The sequence below is a fragment of the Palaemon carinicauda genome, chromosome 39 (genome assembly GCF_036898095.1).
Source record: "Palaemon carinicauda isolate YSFRI2023 chromosome 39, ASM3689809v2, whole genome shotgun sequence".
NCBI classification, from domain to species: domain Eukaryota; kingdom Metazoa; phylum Arthropoda; class Malacostraca; order Decapoda; family Palaemonidae; genus Palaemon; species Palaemon carinicauda.
In genome coordinates, this window is record NC_090763.1 from 43,696,026 (window position 1) to 43,720,531 (window position 24,506).

The 24,506-nt window shown below is 33.7% G+C and overlaps 1 protein-coding gene across 3 annotated transcripts in view; it reads right to left on the reverse strand.

The window, feature by feature from the left end:
• The window catches only part of LOC137631148 (arrestin homolog), a 742,836-nt gene that overhangs the window by 108,621 nt on the left and 609,709 nt on the right, over positions 1 to 24,506 (reverse strand). For all 3 annotated transcript variants that reach the window (XR_011041865.1, XM_068362848.1, XM_068362847.1), the window contains exons 6-7: positions 14,281 to 14,525; positions 4,274 to 4,546 (exon numbers count right to left, since the gene is read on the reverse strand). Coding sequence is in view for 2 of the 3 variants with exons in the window: in XM_068362848.1 (XP_068218949.1) it covers positions 4,274 to 4,546; positions 14,281 to 14,525 (518 nt within the window). In the remaining variant the exon portion in view is untranslated. The remainder of the gene's footprint in view (positions 1 to 4,273; positions 4,547 to 14,280; positions 14,526 to 24,506) is intronic.

Here is a 24,506-nt window from a genome sequence, read left to right on the forward strand (position 1 = left end):
TATATCATTCAGTTGGAAGTGAAGTTTTGGGATATGCAGTTACAAGGAGAAAACCATGGATATCAAATGATACTTGGGATACTATAAAAAAGAGACGAAGAGTGGAATTGATTGTTGAAAGTTTTTGAGGAAGTAATGAAAGTTGCAAGGTTGCATGCTATGTATGCCAGTATGATAATGAAGTCAAAAGAAAAGCCAGGAATGACTGGAGAGAACATTAAGACAGGAGAGCAGATGAGGCTGAAAAAGCCATGAATCAGGGAGTGGCTATGGTGTGAGAACTGCTCATAGAATTATTAGATGAAATCTTTACTGGGGAAAAGAAGAAGCATATACCCATCAGCTAGAGAGATGGAACTGTTATAAAAAAAGAAGATGAAGTAAGGCAATGTTGGATGGAACACTTCTTAGTAAGGAGATATGAAGGGAATAATTTCATTGATATACCTGAAGCTGAGGAAGACCTCGATGTGTCCATGAACGAATGCAGTATGTTTGAAGTCGTAGTTATCATTAAAAGACCAAGAAGATGTAAAGCCCCTGGATACGATGGAATAACTCACGAGATGTTAATAGCCGAAAATGAAGTGACTCCAAGAATACTTACAAGATTATTTTGTAGAATGTGGTGTGAAGAAGCAAAACCTCATGAATGGGAGCTAGTAGTGTTGGTATAAATACAATAACTACAAAGGCATCACACTTACGTCAGTTGTTACTAGAATTTATAGTATGCTCCTTCTAAAGAGAAGAGAGAAAGATTGATGAAAAGCTGAAAGATGAACAAGCAAGATTTAGAAAAGGTAGAAGTTGTAATGACCAAATTCTCATTTTGAGACATGTGGTACAGCAATGTGTAGAATAAAGAAATACACTTTTGATGGCATTTGTAACCTATGAAAAAAGGCTTGGATAGTATGTACAGGCCAATTTTGTGGGGGAGTTCCTCTTAGATATATAAATTTAAATAAGTGTTTTCATGATCATAGCAAGTAAAAAGTTAATATTAGTGGAGTCTTATCAAATGAATTTACAATAAATAGTGGAGTACTCCATGAGAATGTGTTGTCACTTATGTTGCTATCCTCCTCATGGATTTTGTAATGCATGAAACAATTGGGGATGGTGGAGAAAGACTGGACTGGATTGGTAAAAGGAAATTAGCTGCCCTAGAGTATGCTGATGATACTGACATTATTAGCAGAACCCCAAAGAACTTGCAAAGATTACTTACAAGAATGCATGAAAAATCACATGAAGTTGGGATCAAGATAAATTGAAGAAAGACAGATAATGAGAACAGAATATGCAATGGAATTTGAAGGAGAAAGGATTAATGAGGTGGAATCATTTAAAAATTGAGGAACTTTGATTTTTAATACAGTTTTTAGAATTAAAGTTTAATGAAAGATTTAAGAAAGCAAATCAGAAAATGGCTAGGATAAGAAGAATTTGGAAATAGAGTCGCCTGAAATTACATTAAAAATCAGACTATATATTAGTTTAGTGAGATCAGTGTTACTGTATGGACATGAGTCGGGGTTTGACAATAAAGTAATATCCAACAGATTTTGTAGGTTTGAGGACAAACCTTCAGAAGAATATTGGGAGTTAAATAGGAGGAAGAGATTAGAAATGAAACTATAAGAGAGATTACTCAAATGCTATATGTGGATGAGATTATAGTGAGGGGTAGATGGAGATGGTCGGGGCATGCTCTTCGCTCTCCTGAAAAAAGATTAATTCACCAAACTTTTAACTGGGCTCCACAAGGCACTAAAAGAGTTAGAATACCAAGGCCTACATGGTTGAGGAATATGAAGCGCGAAGTAGGAGATAATGAATGGAGAAGAATTGATTTAAAAGCTCAAGATAAAGACGACTGGTGAAATCTAACCAAGACCCTTTGCATCAGTAGGCCTAGATGATGATGATGATGAAAATGACGAGTATTAGTATATATATATATATATATATATATATATATATATATATATATATATATATATATATATATATATACGTATCATTACACGAATTTTCCATTTGGAGGTTTTGTGCTAGAGAGGTTTAGCTTTCTCGTTTATAAGATGATCTTCAAGAAATGAGTGTGGTGATCCCACACACCTTTTAACAATCCCATCGTCCGCTGATATTGAAAGCTGGGTTGACAGTTGACTGGGAACGACCCAGGAATCTACAAATCTAAGCCAAGCGGTAAGGCCATAGCACCTAGTCTAGCTGATTATATGGAGCCACCATATGACGTCTCCAGAATTAATATATATAATTATTTGATATATTTATTCTCTTTATTCTAGTGTGTTTTCAAGATTCCATGGTCCCTTCATAAATCCTAATATTTTATTATTTCATCCTTTCTATTCCAAAATCAAATTTCCGTTCGAATTTACGGTCCTTTAAGCGTAAAATTCAATCAAAATATGGGAACTACTTTTATACCCTTTAGTTTAGAATACAAATTTCCTGATAGTCATTGTACATGTAATGCACCCCCCCCCCCCTCCCAACCTGGCCCACCCTATCCCTTTAGAATCCTTTTAGAATATCGTTTAGTCATCTATTCTTTCTGATGGAGTTTAACATAACCGGAATGTATTAATTGCACAGACAATGACCCTATTATCATTCATGAGAAATTTCCCCGTCATTCAATTATAGTAAACTTCTTGAGATTAACAGAATTCAAGGATGGGTACGAAAGGCATTAGGGTTAAGATTAACCAAGGTGGACTAGAGCCCTCGTCAGAGAGTGAGTATTCCCTAAAGACTTTGCAAAGAAACCAAGATTTCATTTGTTACAAAGAGAGAGAGAGAGAGAGAGAGAGAGAGAGAGAGAGAGAGAGAGAGAGAGAGAGAGAGAGAGAGAGATTAACTAACACAGCCAGGCTCGTAGCTGACATACTTAATGTTAAAACTGAAACTAATTTCGCTCGTAGACTAGGCTAGTATGATACTAGCCTAAGGCAAGGATATTTTTGTAATAAAAAGGCTAGCATGTCGTAACCGCTAGGCAGTCTAGTTCTACATATTATCTTTTAATAAATAGTCTAGTATGTCAGTAGTATTAGGTAACTCTATTATGAATACACTGATATGATACTTGGGTTACTACACCATAAGCCTAAGGTTAATCTCAGCTACCTTTGTCCCCATCCAGCTGTTTTCGAGCATTATATATATATATATATATATATGTATATATATATATATATATATATATATATATATATATATATATATATATATATATATATAATATATATATATATATATATATATATATATATATATACACATATATATATATACATATATATATATATTCTCTCTCTCTCTCTCTCTCTCTCTCTCTCTCTCTCTCTCTCTCTCTCTCTCTCTCTCTCTCTCTCTTTTCATACGTCTTTCACTAAATGATATTCAAAAGAAGAATTTGATTTCATCGTATTACTTCCTCCTATCAAGTGACTTGGCAGAAAGGGGAAGAACTGTAAAAAAAAAAAAAAAAAAAAAAAAATGCTGATATTTTTTTCTGTTCACCCATCATTTTTAACTTATCGTAATCGAATCTTCCTTTTGGATTTGTTAATTCAATAGAAGTTCTATTTATCAAAAGAAACTTGTTAACGGTCGTTATTCTTCTAGTCATGTCTTTTCTCGTGTTTAATTGACAGCATTGTCTATGTCCAGCATTCATGCATTTGGGAGAGGTGTCTTTTCTTAACTAAGGTTTGATGTTTTTCGAAATAACCCAGCAGTGAAAATCCAAATTGAATATCAATTGAAAAAGAAAAATAATTTTACCCATTTAAATTAAGCTCATAAGTTTTGCAGTCACACTCTTGAAGGTCTGTTTAGGTTTATTTCTTATTCTTCCAAAGAAAAAAAAAAATATTACATGATGTAAATTCAGAGCCAATGATGTTCCAATATTATTGTCAATGTGATGATGAGTTGTTTAAAGTCTTGTATGTAATACTTTTCTATTCCTTGTAGAAACATATCATCAAATCTACTGAAAGTCTTTATTGAAAAGCCCCAGGGAATTCTGTTCAGCTTAAATTTATATTTGTGTGATAAAGCATATTATTCAAAACCAATAGAAATCCTTAAATATATATAAAAAACATGGAGTATTTTAATAAATTCTTATTGCCATGTTTGTTTATTAGAGTACAAAATGAATTCGGGAGTAAACAAAAATATGCGTTCTATTGTGACAATCATTAAAAAAGAAGCTTTTAATGGTTACCTTGACGTAGTAGCTAACGTAGATAGCAAAGACGTTCTTCTCCTGGGTATCGGGTTTTGGGACGGACGAGGCCAAGGCGCTATCCCTGTCGTAGAACTCCTCAAGGGCGATCCAGTTCTTGATGGTGCCCCTGGCGGGGCTTAGCTTGAACTGGCGACTCAAGGAGGCCCCCGAAGTCACAGGGCATCCCTCCGTGGTGTCAATTGTGGCCACGATGTTCTTGAACTTGCCGTTGCTGAACATGGCCACGTCTACGTACTGCACCACGAACACCTGGCACGAAGAGTCAAGGACTTTTTATTTTCTTTTTTTTTAGATAAAGCTTTGTGTAACAAAGAGATATCATGAAATAATATAATAAAAAGTCTATAATTCCGGTATCAGACGTAATGATTTCAACAGAACGTCCTCCGTATCGGGAAGAAAATCTGTTCAAACAAAAGCAGCATCATGTACTTCGGTTTTTTTTTTATTTTATTTTTTTTTATTTTTTTTTTCTAGCTTTCCTTTGTGAATATCAAAACGTTTTTCGAAGATAAAATCCATTAATTTTCCTACGTCAACTTTCCATTTGTTCTTAATTTTTATGAGTGAACTAGATATGAAGATGTGTAAGATCCCGCTAACCCTTATATTCAAGAATAACTAAACTGTTATGTATTCATTTTGTAAATTCTAATATACCTGATATGGTTTCACACTAATGTTGTACGTGGTTGGTAAACATTATTCAGTCTTTGTAGCTTGATTTAGTCTGTTTTAGGCTTACTAATGATTGATTTATTTCTAGTATTTCCCTCCTGCATTATCTTAATTGTACGTGATCTACTAAAAGTTACAATATTGATACTTTCATTCATGTTCTCTGCTTGTTCTACAAAACGGATTCCAGATTGATTTAGGTTTTCGGTAGCCTTAAGGTGCATTACTTATCGATTTACCGTCAATATTGAACAATTTTAATGTACATTGTATTTATATGCGTTAAGAATATAGTTAATATCTAATTGATGGCCTCTATTTTCCCCGTAATGTGGTCGTAAATGCCTGTGATTCCTTGCTATATTCTCTTAATCTGTTTTGAATAGCTTTTTCATCTTTATTTGATCATGCTTTCCTTTTCGTGACTCGCCTTTTCTGTCATCTGATTAGTTCCACAATAATGCCTGTACGTCCATACCAAAAGTATTCTCCCAAATAGCGAAGGGATTCTAAACTTCTCTCTTCGTAAAAGTTACACCAACATTCTAATGGTTTTCTGTTTCATGTTTGGCAAGACAAGAGTCATTCAATCGCCCCCCCCCCCCCAAAAAAAAAAGAAAAAAAAAGAGAATGTCAATTCATCGGCAATTTCGACAGCCTTGAAGTTTTTTTCAACCATGATTGATGTTAGTTTTAACCTTTTTGAAAAGAAGCTCCTTAAGAATGTGCTTCCTAAAAAAAAAAGGTTAAAAAAGGAGACATTTAAAAATATTTAAAGGGGAAGAGTCGGATCAACACGCATTATTCCTTATTATTGGGTTAAATATTTAGGAATTCTATTTGTTTTCCCAAAAATTGTTGCCTTAAAAATTAAATAGAAGTTTTCCATTATAAAAGTGATTGGGTATATCGATCCTTCTATTTAATTAATTTTATCATGAACTTTACAAAATGACTTTTCCGTTACTTTAAAATCTGGCAAATTATTTATTAACACAACACATACTGTAGATAAAGAGAGCAACATTATCGGGATGAGATTGCGTCTAGGAAAAGGAAGGAGCAACAGAAGAACAATTTGCTGAAGGGAGAATAAAATTGCAGTGTGTAATCTCCTTTCGTTTCCTGTGGTCTCACAGTTCCGAATACAGTTCAAAAGTCTCTCTCTCTCTCTCTCTCTCTCTCTCTCTCTCTCTCTCTCTCTCTCTCTCTCTCTCTCAAACCGCCTTTCTTTACCTCACCGCTTCCTCATATTATCTGTGCGTGTACACCTGAAACTCATAAGTGTCAACTGCTTATTTTTAGGAAAAGAAAAGTTCAAAATACTGATTAACCTCGTGATCCATTGCAATTCGTCAAGGCTTCTTTTTCTGAATGAACATAAATTCTGTTGGTATTGTTATTACAAATTCCTAATCCTTATTATCATCTCTTTTTTATTAAATACTTATCATTATAAAGTTTTCACGGCGTAACATATGCTCATTTAAAATGTACTTTTTATATCATTTTCATTGGATTATGACATATGATAAAAATGCAACTTTTTCAACTTAATCGTTATATTTTGTTCACGCTGTAATGGTTGATTTAACTCGCAAGTTCATACAACATTGAAGAAACTTTGATATCCAATGCAGCGTAAATTCTTGATATACCCAGATGGATATTCGGTATAAAACGTTTGCCCAAAACCATTCTAGATTAAAAAACAAAAATTAAACTTTGAGGTTATTATTGTCTTAAAGATCTCTAGAAAGCCTGTAATTTTGTGATTTATGCCCTACCAAGTGTATATAACATTAAGTTGGTTCCGATACACAACTCCTACATGACAAGAAAATAATTTGGAATTCCTTGAGCTTTATCTATCTATAAAGATTTCCATAGTAATACATTATCCTTTTGAATACTGTGCATATTTAGGATGACCTTCGCTGTTATAATGATAATTCATGATGCTACATAATTCAACTGGCTTTTCATCAGAGTAGGAGGAAGTGAATTGTCTCGTAAAATTGGGACAAAGGGAAAAAAGTTGGGTTTTATTCTAGTTCATGTCATAAAATATTTTACTGTATTAATATATGTATTCAGTATATATTATTTTGTTTTGTTTAGGTTAGAGAGCTGGAAAGACGTAAATAAGCTTAACATTATGGATGAGAAAAAAATATATGCATGAGTGTCTAAGAACACCCCTGGATTATTTTTTGGAAAAGACTTGCTTTTATAAGATTTTAGTGTTCTTGTCAATGCAATATCCATTCTTCTTCTTCTTCTTCTTCTTCTTCTTCTTCTTCTTTTTCTTCTTCTTCTTCTTCTTCTTCTTCTTCTTCTTCTTCTTCTTCTTATTATTATTATTATTAGTAGTAGTAGTAGTAGTAGTATAAACACTAAGAAACAATTTTATCGAAAACTTCTTTAAAACAAGAGTAAATAAAAGTGGGTCAGACTTACACAAGGATACTGCTTCCAACGCTGACGGATAATCAGGAAGATATAATTAATCCCTTGGGTTTCGAAGTGAAGGTAAGCTCTTCATTTCCCTAATGACTACATCTCCAGAGCCAGTGATCGAGCTCCATAGTAATAATTTCAGGAGAGAAGAATAAGCGATTGTTTTTTGTTTTTTATTTACGCGAGACGCAAAAAGAAGAAAAAAAGATAGACATCTCGCTTCAACTTTCTCACCTATGTAAAAATCATCAATTCGGATCCATCTTGATCATTTCTATAAATAACGTTATCTAACTATACTATCTATCTATCTATCTCCCTATCTATCTATCTAACTATCATACACAAATTTCTCAAGCATCATCCTCCTCCTCTTAGTACTGAACATTCCAATCAGCGTCCAATCAGTATTCTTGGAGTCATAGTCTGACATATTGTCTGAAAAAACCATTAAATTTTAAAAAGGATTTTACGATGGTCGCGTTGGCAGCCTTTAGATCTTTACTCAGATTCTTCAAAACTATTATAAAACCACTTTCAAGCATTTAATTATTCTTTATTATTGTTCGAGTTCCTTACACAGGTTGCTGTTAGTTCTAGACTAGATTAGATTAGATTTTATTGACAAAATAACACACAAATCATACATTGGAACATAAGAATGGTTTTATCCAGCATACAGCTGATATTCTAAAGCTAAACATTTAAAAATACAATATTTACTTCCTGACATTAATGGAATTCACTAAAATAATGATAATGATTTTATGTTTTATTTATAAACATGACACATCTTAAATCATATGAAAACTATGCAATAGAAAACCATGCCTAGAATTTTACTTTCGTAATTTGATCTAATAACTCCCGGAAAGGCCAAAGACAAAATGTCTATCCAAAATCATAAATGAAATGAAATACAGGTGAATTGCATTACTTCTATATTACTTTTAGTATAATATGATTCAAATTTTAAGACCTTGGTATAATCCTGTTCATGAATAGAATCTTAATACTTCATGGACATATTTACATAATGGATATTTATGAGTGTTTCCACCAAGCAAGCTGCTGGTGTGTAAGAAATCTAACATAGGGGATTTCAATCTAATATCATTAGTTAGGTTGCATTCTATTAAAACATGTCTTTCACATTGGATACTAGTATTGTTACACCGGCAAACCCATGCTTCACGGGGTATTCGGCTCCAGCGACTTGTCTCGATTCTTAGATTATGGGACATTAGTCTAAGGCAACTAAAGGACTCTCGTAGAAAATCACGAATAAACAAAATAGTTGTATATACAGGGTGTGATGTCATTGTCACGTTTAGTTCATTTGCTCATTTTCATACGTATTAAATTGAGTACATTGTAAACTTCTGGCACTTATAAGATTCGCTATATCAACAGATGAATTAGAATTGATGTGAGGTTCCAGATATTTAGATATAAATCTAAATGCGTTGGTGTTATTCTCTTGACATAACTCATAAAAAAAATGAAAAGGGTTGTTCAGTGTCACTTACATTGACTTTGGACCTTAAGAAATTAAGTTTCTGCTTAGAGATTAAGTGAGTAAGTGGGGGAATACCGGAATCAAATAAACAAAGATTTATGCTTGTATTTCTCCTGACTCCAAGTGTGTGCCTGACTAGCTGGTTATACTGTTGTTCGATCGGTTTTATGTTACCTGTTAACCATGATTCTGAGCTATATAATAATGATGACATCACAGCACCCTCTAATACCAATTTTTTATACTTAAATGACATCTGACTATTGGAAGCACAAAATATAGCACATTTTTTTACTACAATCTGGTTAGATTTTTCGTGTAATGAAATTACATCTGCCATTTTCTCTGAATCTGGAAACCAAGTGCCTAAATATATTGTAGTGAATAACGTATTTGGGTAATAACTATCTGTAAGGGAATTTTGTCCCTTTCACTGGCATTTATTACAAAAAATTTAGTCTTTTTGGCATTTATTTTCATTCTCAAATATTTACAGTACTGGGTAACTACTCTAAATTTCTGTTCACACATATCTCCATTTGTCGCTAAAATGACTATCGTACATTAACATTAATGCGTACAACATTTCTAAGAAACCTTCATTAGCTACAGCATCTTTTATCCTTCTTAGTTTCGTCTATATACATAATAAATAACAGTGAATTTGAAGGAGAACCCTGGCGCACGCCGACAGCAGCATCAACTATAGCAGCTTTACGTATATTCTTTGTACAAGAGTACATACCTCGTATTACTTTGAGCATAACTTTACCGCATCCGCGTGCCTTCAAAACTGCTATCAGTACGCTTGGACACTCTGTCGCATACCTTACTGTAATCAATAAATAGAATAAAACGCTTCACCTTTTTTACATACAACATAATCACATAACATTCTTAGAGAAAATATCTGTTCTAGGCAACTCCTTTTTTGTGCACCTGCCTGACTTTTATCTATGCTTAGCCATAACTGTAATCTATTTAATATTAGAATATCATACATCTTTGCAAATGTGTCCATAATACTAATACCTCTATAATTGTTTCATAGCATTCTAATACCACTTTTTAATAGGGAAAACAGCTTTTTGTAGCACCAGTTAGCAGGGTAACTCAATTAAGTGAAGATGACAATAAATAAACTTAGCAGAAAAACAAGCCAGGAAGTTGGTAAAACATTTAATACTCCTGGGCATATACCTGAATAACTTTTGTCTTTTTTAATGACCACTGCATTTTCAATCTCGTTATATGAAAAAGTATCGTGTCACCCACGTATAGGGAGCGGTTTCCAAATTCCGCCTCGTTCACAACATTAACATAATTACCAAAAGGTTGTTCAAAATTTTTTTTAATTCATTTTCAGATTGTTGGTTCTCAGTAATATTGTCGAACGTTTCCTTCCAATCTACGAATTTCCATACTAATTTTGGATCTTTGCTCTCCATAATTCTTCCCCATCTAGGTTTTGCTTCGTTCCATAAAGCATTAATCTGGGGTGAGCTACACTTTGAAGCAGCATCCATTATTATAGTGCATCCTTCTTGAATATTGTTTTGCAGATGTCCTTTCCCGGAGATTGCCGGTACTGGTATCTTGCTGAGCATTGTCGGGAGTGTTTGTAGGTCTAGTTACTTGTGTGACAGACTTTTACATAACATGATTGGTTCTTTGGACTGGTATTGGGTAGCTTCGAGCATGCTGGATCTATGTAGTAGAATAACGACATTAGTAACAGTTGAAGATAGTACCTCGATGATGACACATAAGGGAGCGTGGTCAGGCCCCATTATGTCTTGCCGTGTGTTAGTGGTGATAATCTGCTTAACCATATCTTGTTTTACTAAACACAAGTCTATCGCAGATATCCATTGATCCTGACATTTGGATGATAGTTTACCTCCAAGCTGTTTGCTCTCCCATACTAGGTGGTTGGTAATAACCATGTCATTGTCACTGCACTTATTTGATAATGATCTACCTTGTACATTTACTGAAACATCTACCATATCTCTATATGTGTTATCATTCTTATCTACATCTGATAGTTCGGGCACCCCAACTCTGCCGTTAAAGTCTCCTAAGACAACTATATTCCCGGCATCAACTGTGTGTGCAGCTAGGGCTCCGACATCTGCTTGCTGAAAATATGGTGAATCGTCTGGTGGTTTATAGACTTCACCTACTTTGTAAGGCACAATGAAATTAAGTGTTGCCCAGATCTGACCCTCTGTGTCCATATTTATACACTTAGCATATTCTAACAACTTTTCTTTTATTAGCAACATTATGCCCCCTCTATGTGATCCGGCCCTGAAAGGATTGTAAAATACAGAGAAACCTGGCACTGTAACATTAAAACACTCTTTGGTTTCTAAGAGCCAAACCATGTCAAATTGTAAAACAACACTCAAAATATTTGGATGTTGAAGTTTATCTTTAATTACAGCTATATTCCATGAACATAACTTAAGTGACGGTACGGTATTTTGACTACATGTAAAAACTTAGGAGTAAAGCAATCTGTAACAATGTTATCCTTCAAAAGCACGTGGTTCTTGTGATCATAAAAAATATTTGCCGCAACGTTTTCTGCCTTTTCCTTTCCTTATTTTTCACGTTTCTTTAACCTACCGATTTTTTTCCTGACAATGGATGTATATCTTTTTTAGTATATGTGCGTGAATATATATCCCCCGCATTTTTTCAGAGTCCGTGCCTTATCAATGACAGTATTACATTCTGCTGGTCTGTAAACTGTTACATGCAGAGGGCGTTTGCAGGATACATTGGGTTGTTCTTGATGGGTGTTGAAAGAACATTTTGGAGTTTCTCTTTATCATCTGCTCCACTAGGCTGCACTTCCTCTCTCTATTGTCTATTGATTCTAAAAATAATTGCTGGTGGTGGATTATCTGGTATACATTTTCTCATTTTTCTGATAACCCATTCACTTAAGCATTCATTTGACTAATTTCTTGAACACTTTCTCTAATCTGCCGTACCTCATTAAATATCTTACTGTTACTTGGTCCCTTACCTCGCTCTCGCTCAGCATTTATTATTGCTGCAAGTGCACGTTTCAGTTGGATACTATTTAACCTATTAACTTCAGTCTGGCCTACTCCTCTCACAGTCTTGATATCATCGTAGTTAGCCATGATACACACAGGTCGTAGTCTAGCAGATGGTGGAGCCTCAAGTCCTCGATCAAAAAAAAAAAAAAAAAAAAAAAAAAAACCTAGAATAGACTGAGCAGTCTTTGAGGGGACGATGAGGGGTACCTGGATGCGTAGCAGGAGAGACCAATTTTGTGGAATTACTTGTCTATTTCTACTGCAGTTGAGTAGATATAGTTCGGGTCAGCTTCTCACCTTACCCCACTAACCTATCCAAATAACGGTATTGAAGCCTCGTCTTGCTTTAGTTTACTCAAACACGTACACGTACACAATCCCCTCTTCTACGATTGTCACTAACTACATCTCACCCTAAATAAACTCCACTGTCTGTTCAATGACATTTTAGATATTTGAACCTTTTTTTTATGATTACAGATTTTTTTTAAAGCCAGTGTGTGTGTGTGCGCGCATATCTACCTGAATATTCAGCTGTCATTACTGACGGGTCGCATACACTAGTAAAATATACAGGCTTATAACAAACAATTTAGTATTTAATTTTCTTTGAAGCTTAGCATCTTTATCGATGTAGGTCCCTTATCAAGCTTGCTGACACGTACAAATAATAAATTGATTGGGAAAAATTAGCCTAAACAACGTTCTTATTAGGTTCTAAAATTGGTCTACATGAATGAAATTACACTTTTTTTTTTCCTTTAGCGTCCAAAAGAGAGGGCCACCTCAGATAAAAATCTATATAAATTAGATCTAATTTATTTTAGAAAATTTAAAATCCGTCGTCTTATACAAAACGAATCTGGGTAGGAAAAAATTATTGTCATGATTTATAGAATTGAACGTAGCAATCAGGGAACATGAAGGCAGGGAAAGAATTCCAAAGTTGCCAGATATTAACCGGATCGGTTACGTGAATTTGCGGGCCTAAGGTAATTGATTATATTATCGATCAATCGCATTTTATTTTGAGACTAACTATAAAAAGTGTGTTTTTTACGCGCAATTTTACATAATAATAATAATAATAATAATAATAATAATAATAATAATAATAATAATAATAATAATAATGAGAGATAACAAGAATTAACAATGCACATGTTTGCCCTTAAACACCAGGAGAAACATCTTGCTCCACATTTTTTTTTGTATGTTACCTAATACTCGACTGCTAACATTTGTTATACTTAAAGAACCGAGTTCTTACGCGTTTCAATTTCTTATTTGAAAATATGAAATTTATATAAAACCCTTCAAAAATACCTCAACATATATTTTGAAATGATAAGACCTAAACTTTATTTGAAGTTTATATCTATTAGGTTAAATTTGACAGTGATCTGTAACATCACAAATTTATCAGTGGGATGCAATAACAATCACAGAATTCTAAGGAAGTGTACCGAAATATTCCTGGTAACAAAGTGTCAAAATTATGTATTTTGTATATTGATGAATTTGGAGGATATTATGTAATCCAGGAAATTAATTTTGTTGTGAAAGGGCTCTGCTTATTGGGGATTACAAAAAAAATAATATTGATTAAGCTTTAAACTAATGGATGACTTACAAGAGTGGGCATCAGGATCAACTCTTTTCCTATAAAGGCTTATAGAACTTTACTTTTAACCAAACATGTTTACGTCTCCTTTAATAGATGGAAATTATAGTTCAGTTTAATTACCATTGATCATTAAAAAACTTGACTTCAAAGAATTTCAATCTGATGAGGGATAATATAAAACTTTTTTCTCATAAAGTATAGATCAAAGAAGAAAGAGTAGCGACAAGTTTCCCTCTCATTAGTAATCAAGTATTAGTATAATATGAAAATAGTTTTCTATAAGATATTTGATAGAATTAACATTCCAGATAAAGGGAAACTAAAAACAGTTAGCGTGCCATAGTCGGTTTAATACAGTGTATGTAAATTATAGTTACCGCGGTATGCTAAGTCGGTAATTATTTGAAAACTTTAAATTCATATGAAGTACCTACATAAAAGGTACTGCTAGGTTTACCGGGTCTTATAATCAATTATTCATATATTGTTTCTTTCTTTTTTCTTTTTTTTTAAATATACTTTCAGATAACCCATATCTTTATACTTTACTTTCTTGATGATAAACAAATCCATAAACAATAATACGTTACACAGTACTATACTTTCCCGTCTATAACCCCACCTTGATTTTCCTAACGTTCCTGGAAGAATGGTTAGTAACGGAGACGTTGACGACGACTGGCTCCCCGCGTTCATAAACCTCCTTGTCAAGAGTGGCTTCGACCTCCACTTGGCCGTCGGCTAAGAGCAGCTGCTTAGAGAAGGAGGCGTAGGGCTGGGTGCGGTCCACGTTGGGCGCCATCTGGTACAGCTTCATACCCATCTTAATGGAAGACCTCTTGTGGGGTTTGTCGTCGGGGTTCTCCCCTGCAATTAAAAATTAAAGATGGATTTCAGTGGTCGGTGATGCCATAACTTTGTCGTATAATTGGGACAATCGGATGAAGTCCATTGAAAGACTGAAATTTTCTGGAGGAAAACACCAGATATTAATTGTATAACAGATTAAACAAAGACGGGATTTTTGAAAGATCTGGATACAATGGCTATTGATCACTATAAACGGCCAGGATCAATCTTACGATATCGCATATTATGAATTGAACAGAAAACTTATATCAGACTACGGATCAAAGCTAGATCCAGTTATCCATGTGAATCTTTTTGTTACACAATGTTGGAGAGTTGTTGAATGTAAGAATAACGTGGAGGTTGCTGGGTCTCATAATAATAGGAAATTTTTATTTTCTTTTTTTATGAAAATAGAACAAACCTATAATAAATATTTCACGCTATTAACAGTAGTGTGAAAATGAGAAGAAAAATGGTCAATAAGACAGAGATAAGACAAGTTTTTCTGAAGCTGTGTGTAAGATAATGATGCTGATAAAAACAACTTTTGGATCAGAAGAATGGCGCTACTTTGGCTTAAAATGGCAGATACACTTTTCCTATAATTTTCCTATTCATTTGGTAAGGGTAGAAGAGGATTTCTGGCTATGACAAGAATCGCTTCTAGGAGAGGGACACTAAAAAATCAAACAATTGTTCATTGGTCTTGGGTAGTGCCATAGCATCTGTACCATGGTCTTCCACTATCTCGGGTTAGAGTTCTCTTGCTTGAGGGTACACTCGGGCATATTATTCGATGTTTTCTTATTTTGTTTCCTCATTGGGATTTTTTCCTTGTATGTGCCCCTGGGCTTAGCATTCTACTTTTCCAACTAGGTTTGTAGTTAGTTGTAATATTAATACTCTTGATCGCCTCCGAAACCTTTTCCCACCGGTGTAGCGGTTTCAAATTATCCCATACAATCTTACCCCCCCCCCCGGTAGTTTTAAACCGGTTTCAGGCTACCGGGGGTAACTTGAAACCTGTTTCAGCATATTTTTCCTCCAAGGTTTCAAGCTACCCCCGCGGGTAATTTGAACCCGGTATCGAGTTACCCACCTTGGTTTCAAGCTAATTCCTCGTTTTTGCGCAGTATCTCATCATTTATAAATATGTCAATTGCTTTGTATCAGGGCCAGCACAAAATTATTAGGATATATATATATATATATATATATATATATATATATATATATATATATATATATATATATATATATATATATATATATATATATATATATATATATATATATATATATATATATATATATATATATATACATGTACAATTTCATTTACTGGCATAATTTATTGATGCTATGTCTTTAAAACCGTTTATTGTTTAGTACAGTAATGAAAGCACGCTTGGTACGGCATCATTTATGCGTTATTTTCTTCCAAAACGAACTCAAGACACATTTCGTGTGTAAATTTGCATGTTGTATAATACAAGGTCTATAGATAGACATTGGTATAATACTAATGCACACAAGTCAAGCGTTCCTTAACTCATCGGGATGACCACAAAGAGGACAAGAGTTACGACAATTTCTCGTCCTCGGGCCGCAAATCAATGGCACCCCCCCTTTTTATCTTTTTATTTGATTATCTTGTACGCGGTAGTAAGCCACTAAATCTCTAGTGTGTTGGGATGTATATAGATTAACTCGATCCCAACATCACTTGTCCAAAAAGTTGTCAGAATGGTTACTGAACATAAATCGGACAACCTAGATATCATTTAGTACATAGTGAACGCCAAGTACCCACAAGAGGCTACGGAAGACGAAAAAGCCAATCTTAGAATACTATACTTTGTTAAATTTGCGAAGGCCGAGGTTTATCTAAACACAAAAACACACGGTGCCATATTTTTGACTTCGTTATACCTCCTCACCTCACTAAATTCGTGTAGTAATCTCCTTTGGGAATCTATTACTTATTTGAAAAAAAATATCATCTCTAAAGGCCACAGCCGAAATGTTTCTTTGTTTTTTTTTGTCTTATCATCTCTTACAATAGTAATTTTATTATTTTTGTTGGCAGATCAACATGCTCGCTATATTTTCTTGTTATCAGTCTGTTTTTAACATTTCTCCAATAGTACAATACCAATTTGCCTTCTTGTTATTTTTGTATTTTATCTTCATATCCTTTTCTTTATTTTGTTTTCCTCATTTGTTTCCCTTCGCAGTCGGGTTGAAACTTGGCTAATAATAATAATAATAATAATAATAATAATAATAATAAGAAGAAGAAGAAGAAGAAGAATAATAATAATAATAATAATAATAATAATAATAATAATAATAATAATAATAATAATATTAATAATTATAATAACAATAATAATAATATTAATAATAATGATAATGATAATAATAATAATGCATGAATTAGTTAATAGTTAATTAATAATTAATGATTAATTAATAATTGATAATTTATCAATAAATAATAATAATAATAATAATAATAATAATAATAATAATAATAATAATAATAATACTGGAGAATGCAAAGAATTTCATACATCTAGCTTTTATTTTGAAATTAGTCTTTCGACATACACGTGAACTTCTACAGTATATTGATATAGATGAAAACAACAGTTTTTAAGAAGATCCGTCATCAGAGGACTGTAAGTTTTTGGCTGAAGTGTTTTACGGTATTCGCTTAATTTTCTTTTGTCAAGAACGCAGTGCTTCTTTTAAAGGTAGGCCTACTTTTAAATCTACCACTATTTTTTTTTTTTTTTTTTTTTTTTTTTTTTTTTTTTTTTTTAATGCATAAGTCTTAACCTGCGACGGAATATGTTGCAATGGATTATATTGGAAAAAGTATGGAGGAAGACGAATAACTTGGTGACCCTTTTCAACTGCAATTTTAGCAATCACGTAAGCGGTATCAATATTCTTGAAGTGTTATTTAATCTTAAGTCTAAGGTCTAGTTTAGATTTAAATTTCGAGAGATTTATTTATGGTATTATTTTTCAATCGTAATTTTTTAGAATATACCTATTTTTGTAAAGTGTGTATTATTTCGTTCACCAATAATTATTTCATTGCTTCGCTCATATCCTTTGACTAACCAAAATAGTTCCCGTTAAAAGTAAAGTAATCACCCAGTTTTTGTTTTGAGTGTAACCTAAAGAGACCTTTGAATGTTAAAAATTCTGTGTGATTAATGACGTATGAAAGAGAGTAAATCCTATGACTACTTTATGAATGAACGAGTGACATGTTAATTTTCACTTGTAAAAAATGTAATGGCAATTGCTGGTGATAGATGCCAGGTGATTTATGAGAGAGAGAGAGAGAGAGAGAGAGAGAGAGAGAGAGAGAGAGAGAGAGAGAGAGAGAGAGATCCTACTCTAGTCATCAGGCACCCTGGCTCAACATGAAGAATAGGTCAGAAGTCTAGGATAACGTGTCTTGGCTAAGGTATAATGTCTTCATGCTGTTTTTACTCTTGTTATATCCGCTGCCTTCGTATTTCCTCGGCTTTCAGATTCGTCTCAGCGCAAATCCTCTAAAACTACCTGTAAATTGCATTGACATGACAATATTGCTGAGGTGCTAAATGTTTTGGTTGAGCATAATTTTATTTGCGCTTTTATTTTATTATTATCAACGAGTTGTTATCATTAAATCATTTCATGAGAAAAGTCTTTTGATATATATATATATATATATATATATATATATATATATATATATATATATATATATATATATATATACAGCCAAGACAAAGGCTTCACACATGTCCCTCCACTCGGACTATTTATAGTTTTTTTTTCTTTTTTAAGCCAGTTCATACCATCCCACTTTCTTAGTTCGTCAATGCAACGTCTTATCTTCCCTCCCCTGCTTCTTTTCCAATCTCTAGGGACCTATTCTGTTAATCTTAATGTCATTCTGTTATCTCTCATTCTCATTATAATTATGTCCTGCCCATGTCCACTTCTTCTCCTTACATGTCGGTAGATTATACTCAACTGTAGTTTGCCATGTTGCTCTTATTCTGTCTCTTAGAGTTAATTCCATCATTATTCTTATCCCTGCTCTTTGATTTGTAACTAGCTTATGTTCTAAGGCTTCAGTAAGGCTCCAAGTTTCTGATGCATAAGTTGATAATGATAGGACCATTATATTATATATATATATATATATATATATATATATATATATATATATATATATATATATATATATATATATATATATATATACACATAAAATCGAAAGGTCATATAAGCAGGTAATATATATATATATATATATATATATATATATATATATATATATATATATATATACTGTACCTGTATATATGAGCTTTTGATTTTATAATATACATATATATTCATAAAAAAACTTTTCTAGCATAGAGTAAATAAGTTATTCGGGTATTTCATTTATGTTTTTATATGTGCATTGAAGAGGTCAATAGCCAGCTCTTAAGATGAGTTCCTATCATGTACGCATAAGGTTGTTATGTAAATTACATAAGACTTTCGTCGTTAATTTCATTGTATTTTTCATTCAAGTCAGTATATAAGAATTTACGTTATTTTTAAGAATTAACTTTTTACTTCACGCATTTTGTTACGAAATCTTATGTAAACTGATTAAGAGTGCTGTATGATCCCTACAAGATAAGAACGACGGCTCATGTGAATTTTTTTTATATTTTCATGAGGTATTGCATCATGTTTGTGAGAAAATAAGTAGTTATATTTGTAACATGTTTTGGAAGGTTCTCAAATACCCTAGTGATAGATTTTATCTTTTTTTTTATTTCTGAGAACGGCGGGTGGGCAGAGCAGCTGAGAGAAATTTGCCTGAAACCAAGGTTTGCCCCCTGAATTTTTATCTAATTGATGACTGTGGCGGCACTAGAGGCCAGCCCTCAAGCCACGAGAATAGTCTATTAGATTATTCAAGAAGTTATTAAATTCAAACATACGCGCCCCCTGCCCCCTGGCCTGCATAGCAGCAGAAGAGGAACAACCATCCTGTGAAAGAGCCAAAATTAATCTCTTACTCTTTCTCTAGTACCTATAGTGTGTCCTCTCCTAAGTGATTTTGTGCCCTGCCGTATAACGTTGCTGCAAATTATCCAGGTGCTTTTAAATTTATTGTGTTGTGGTGAGTGTTGGGATTGTGTAAATCCTTGTAACTGGCCCCAGGAGAGTTATGTACATATGTAAAGTTAGTAAGTTTATCAGTTACTTTATGTAAGTTCTTTAACTGCTTAAGCATTAGTGTGTAATTATTTTTTTGGTCTTAGTCTAAGATTTTATTCTGATTTAATATTTCAAGTCAAGTGATTATACAATTTTCAGAGAACACATTTTTGTCTTAATCTAAGTTTTGTCCAGACTTAATATTTCAAATGATTATTTTTTTATGTAAATTCTTCACAAAGTGTTGTAATTTGTATAAAATATATTTATTTTCGTAAAGACTGTATTATTTCAATTACCATTGTTTATTTCATACTCACTCGTATCCTGTTAATGAATCAAAGTAAAAAGTTGTTTGAAAAGATCATAATAATAATTACTCAGCTTTGTTTTGAGTGTACTTAGAGGACCTTTGGATATTCAGTGTTTTTATATATTGCTGTCTGAGAGTTATGTAATTGTCTCAGAGCTTGGGTACTAATATTTGCAAGTGTAACAGATTTCATGTAAAAAAAAAAACAGGTGAGTTTGGAATTCGTGAGGTTGTGTAGCTTGCCAGCCGTAATATATATATAATATTATATTTTGATTCCCAGGCACGGGACTATAATAGCTTAATATATTTTGGGACCAAAACCCGGGATCAAGCAAGTCTGTTTTAAATTTTGGTGATAACAGGGCCGTGTTTTGATTAAAGGTTTGAACAGTACAGTGATGATAGGATTTTGTATGTTACTAAGATATATTTAGGAGATGTATGAAATTATTTGTTAAAGACCAAGATGGTGCAGTTTAATATCCAAGAGTTTTCCAATAGCCCAAATGTAAAGGGATTGTTAGAAGCTAATGTAAATAAAGCTCATTTGTTCTCTATTTTAATGTCAAGTGGTGGCCATACAATGAGTGGATTGATTAAAGACCAAATCAAAGGTTCTGCCTTAGAAGCGTTTATAAATTCTGGGAAATTGTCGGAACAGTATATTGTAGAAGCTCGTGAACTGTTGGAGGAGGCTGAAAAAGAATTTGTAGCGAAGCAAGGATCAGTTCACCAACAAACTAAAGGCAGAAAAGGATGTTGAGGCTGTGATTCGAAGAATTGCAGCGGAAGAGAATTTGTTCAAGTTGAAGATGATGGCAAGACAAGGAGAAGAGAGAGAAGAAATGCAATGTGCGAAGGAAATGAAAGCAAGACGAGAAGAAGAAGAGAGAGAAGAAATACAATGTGCAATGGAAATGGGAGCAGGACGAAAAGAAGAAGAGAGGGAAGTCGCAAGACATGCAAGGAGAATGGAAGAAAAAGAGAGAGAACGAGAAGAAAATGAGAGGGAACGAGAAGAAAAGGAGAAGGAAGAGGCAAGAGAGATTACACGACATCTGAGGGACTTGGAGCTCTTGAACGCCCTTGCAAATTCGGTAACGCAAACAGAGGCGACCCCTGCTATACATGATGCCGTGTTTAATGTGTCAAATGTCCAGAGGCTAATTCCAAGTTTCACAGAAGAGGATCCTGATGAATTCTTCAATCATTTTAAAATGGTCCCATCGACGATGCAATGGCCCGAAGATAAATGGTCTGTGTTGTTGCAGAGTGTATTAATTGGGAAAGACTGCAGTGCATACATATCCTTATCTTAGGAGCAGAGGAAGGAGTATGGAGAAGTGAAGAAGAGTGTGCTGTAAGTGTATCATATGACCCCTCTATATCATAAAGGAATGTTCCAAAGTTTGAGAAAGTACGAGAAAATTACTTTCCTGGGTTACGCTTAAGAGGTATGATGATGATTTAAGAAATGGACAGATGAGAAGGAACTGCTAACGCTAGTCACAACGATCAACAAGTTTGGGTCTATGTGAGTCGGCCACAAAATGAAGAGATTACAGTGTATTTGGATGATAATCCTTTAACTTTTGTTAATAAGATGAAAAAAAAAATAATAAAAAATTTAACTAGGTGGTCATTATGTTTGCAACCATATTATATTAATGTAATGCATATATCAGGTAAAGAATTCATGGTTGCAGATTATTTATCTCGGGCTGAATCGATGGATTCAGGCCTGGAATAAATAATCTTTTTTGGGGGGAGCTATCATACGAAGCTGTTCGATAGTAGAGTAAATAAGTTATTCAGGTATTTTATCAGTGTTTGCATATATGCATTGAGAAGGTGAATAACCAGATTTTAATATGAGCTCCTCTCATGTAGGTATAAGTTTGTAATGTAAATTAGATAAGACTTTCGTCGTTAATTTAATTGTATTTTTCCTTCAAGTCAGTATATGTAAATTTATGTAAGTTTTAAGATGTAACTTTTTATTTCCCGCATTTTGTTACTAGGTCTTACATAACCTGTTCAAGAGTTCTATATGATCCATACAACATATGAACGAGGGCTTATGTAAATCTTTTTTATATTTTCTATGAGGTATTGCAGCAAGTTTGTGAGAAAATACACAATTCTTACATTTGCTACGTGTTTTGGAAGGTTCTCGAAAACCTTATTGTTAGATTTTATCTTTTTTTATTTCCGAGAATGAGAGTTGCTTGAAAGCAAGGTTTGCCCCTGAATTCTTATCTAGTTGATAACTCTGGCGGTGGTAGAGGCTGGCCCCCAAGCCACGAGAATAATCTATTAGAATATTCTAGAAGTTACTAAATTTATAGAAATGCAGCGCAAAGGGCTGCATAGCAACAGAAGAGAAACAGCCGTCCTGTTAAAGAGCCAAAGTTAATCCCTTAATAAAATCTTTAGTACCTATAGAGTGCCCTCTCCTAAGTGATTCTGTGCCCCAGTGTATAACGTGTGATGAAATGTTGCTGTAAATTGTCCAGGTGATTTTATTTTTTTTGTGTTGTGGTGAGTGTTGGTATTGTGTAAATCTTTGTAACTGGCAGAGTTATATACATAGTGAAGTTAGTAAGTTTATCTGTTACTTTATGTAAGTTCTTGAGGAGATTAAGCATTAGAGTGTAATTATTTCTTCTGTTCTAGTCTATGGTTTTACTCAGATTTAATATTTCAAATCAAGTGATTATATAATTTTCAGAGAGTATCATTATTGTCTTAATCTAAGTTTTGTTCAGACTTAATATTACGAGTTATTTTTTTCATGTAAATTCATTTCAAAGTGTTGTAATTTAAATTGAATATATTTTTTTTGTGAAGAGTGTATTATTTCAATTAACATTGTTTATTTCATACTCGCTCATATCCTGTTAATGAATCGAAGTAAAAAGTTGTTTGAATATATCGTAATAATAATTACCCAGCTTTTTGTTTTGAGTGTACTTAAAGGACCTTTGGATATTCAGTGTTTTCATTTATTGCTGCCGGGGAGTTTTATAATCATCTCAGAATTTGGGTACTAATATTTGCAAGTGTAACAGATTTCATGTAAAAACAAACAGGTGGGTTTGGAATTTGTGATGGTTGTGCAGCTTGCCAGTCGTAACATATATAATATTATCTTTAAATTCCAAGACACGGGACTATCATAGCACAATATATTTTGGTGTCAAAACCCAGGATCGAGCGAATTTGTTTTAAATTTTGGTGATAACAGGGCCGTATATTGATTATAGGTTTGAACAGTACAGTGATGATAGGATTTTGTATATTATTATGATATATTTTGGAGATGTATAGAATTTTTTGTTAAAGAACAAGATGGTGCAGTTTAATATCCAAGAGTTTTCCAATAGCCCAAATGTAAAGGGATTGTCAGAAGCTAAGGTAACTAAAGCTCAGTGGCTCTCTATTTTAATGGCATGTGGTGGCTATTCAATGGGTGGAATGATCAAAGACCAAATCAAGGGTTCTGCCTTAGAAGTGTTGATAAATTCTGGGAAATTGTCGGAACAGTATATTGTAGAAGCTCGTGAACTGTTGGAGGAGGCTGAAGAAGAATTTGTAGCGAAGCAAGGATCAGTTCACCAACAAACTAAAGGCAGAAAAGGATGTTGAGGCTGTGATTCGAAGAATTGCAGCGGAAGAGAATTTGTTCAAGTTGAAGATGATGGCAAGACAAGGAAAAGAGAGAGAAGAAATGCAATGTGCGAAGGAAATGAAAGCAAGACGAGAAGAAGAAGAGAGAGAAGAAATACAATGTGCAATGGAAATGGGAGCAGGACGAAAAGAAGAAGAGAGGGAAGTCACAAGACATGCAAGGAGAATGGAAGAAAAAAAAGAGAATGAGAAAAAAAAGAGAGGGAACGAGAAGTAAAGGAGAAAAAAGAGGCAAGAGGGATTGAACAACATCTGAGGGACTTGGAGCTGTTGAACGCCCGTGCAAATTTGGTATTGTAGACAGAGGCGACCCCTGTAGTGCCCGATCCCGTGTTTAATGTGTCAAACGTTCAGAGGCTAATTCCAAGGTTCACAGAAGAGGATCCTGATGAATTCTTCAATCATTTTGAAACGGTCACATTGACAATCCAATGGCCCGAAGATAGATGGTCTGTGTTGTAGAATGTATTAATTAGGAAAGACCGCAGTGCATACCTTTCCTTATCTCAGGAGCAGAGGAAGGAGTATCAAGAAGTGAAGAAGAGCATGCTGCAAGTGTATCAGATGACCCCTCAATATTATAAAGAACGGTTCCGTAGTTTGAGAAAGTACGAGAAAATTACTTTCCTGGGTTATGCTTATGAAGTATGATGATGAATTAAGAGATGGATATTTGAAAAGGAACTGCTAGTGCTAGTCACAGTGATCAACAAGTTTGAGGTCTCTGTGAATCGACCACAAAATGAAGAGATTAC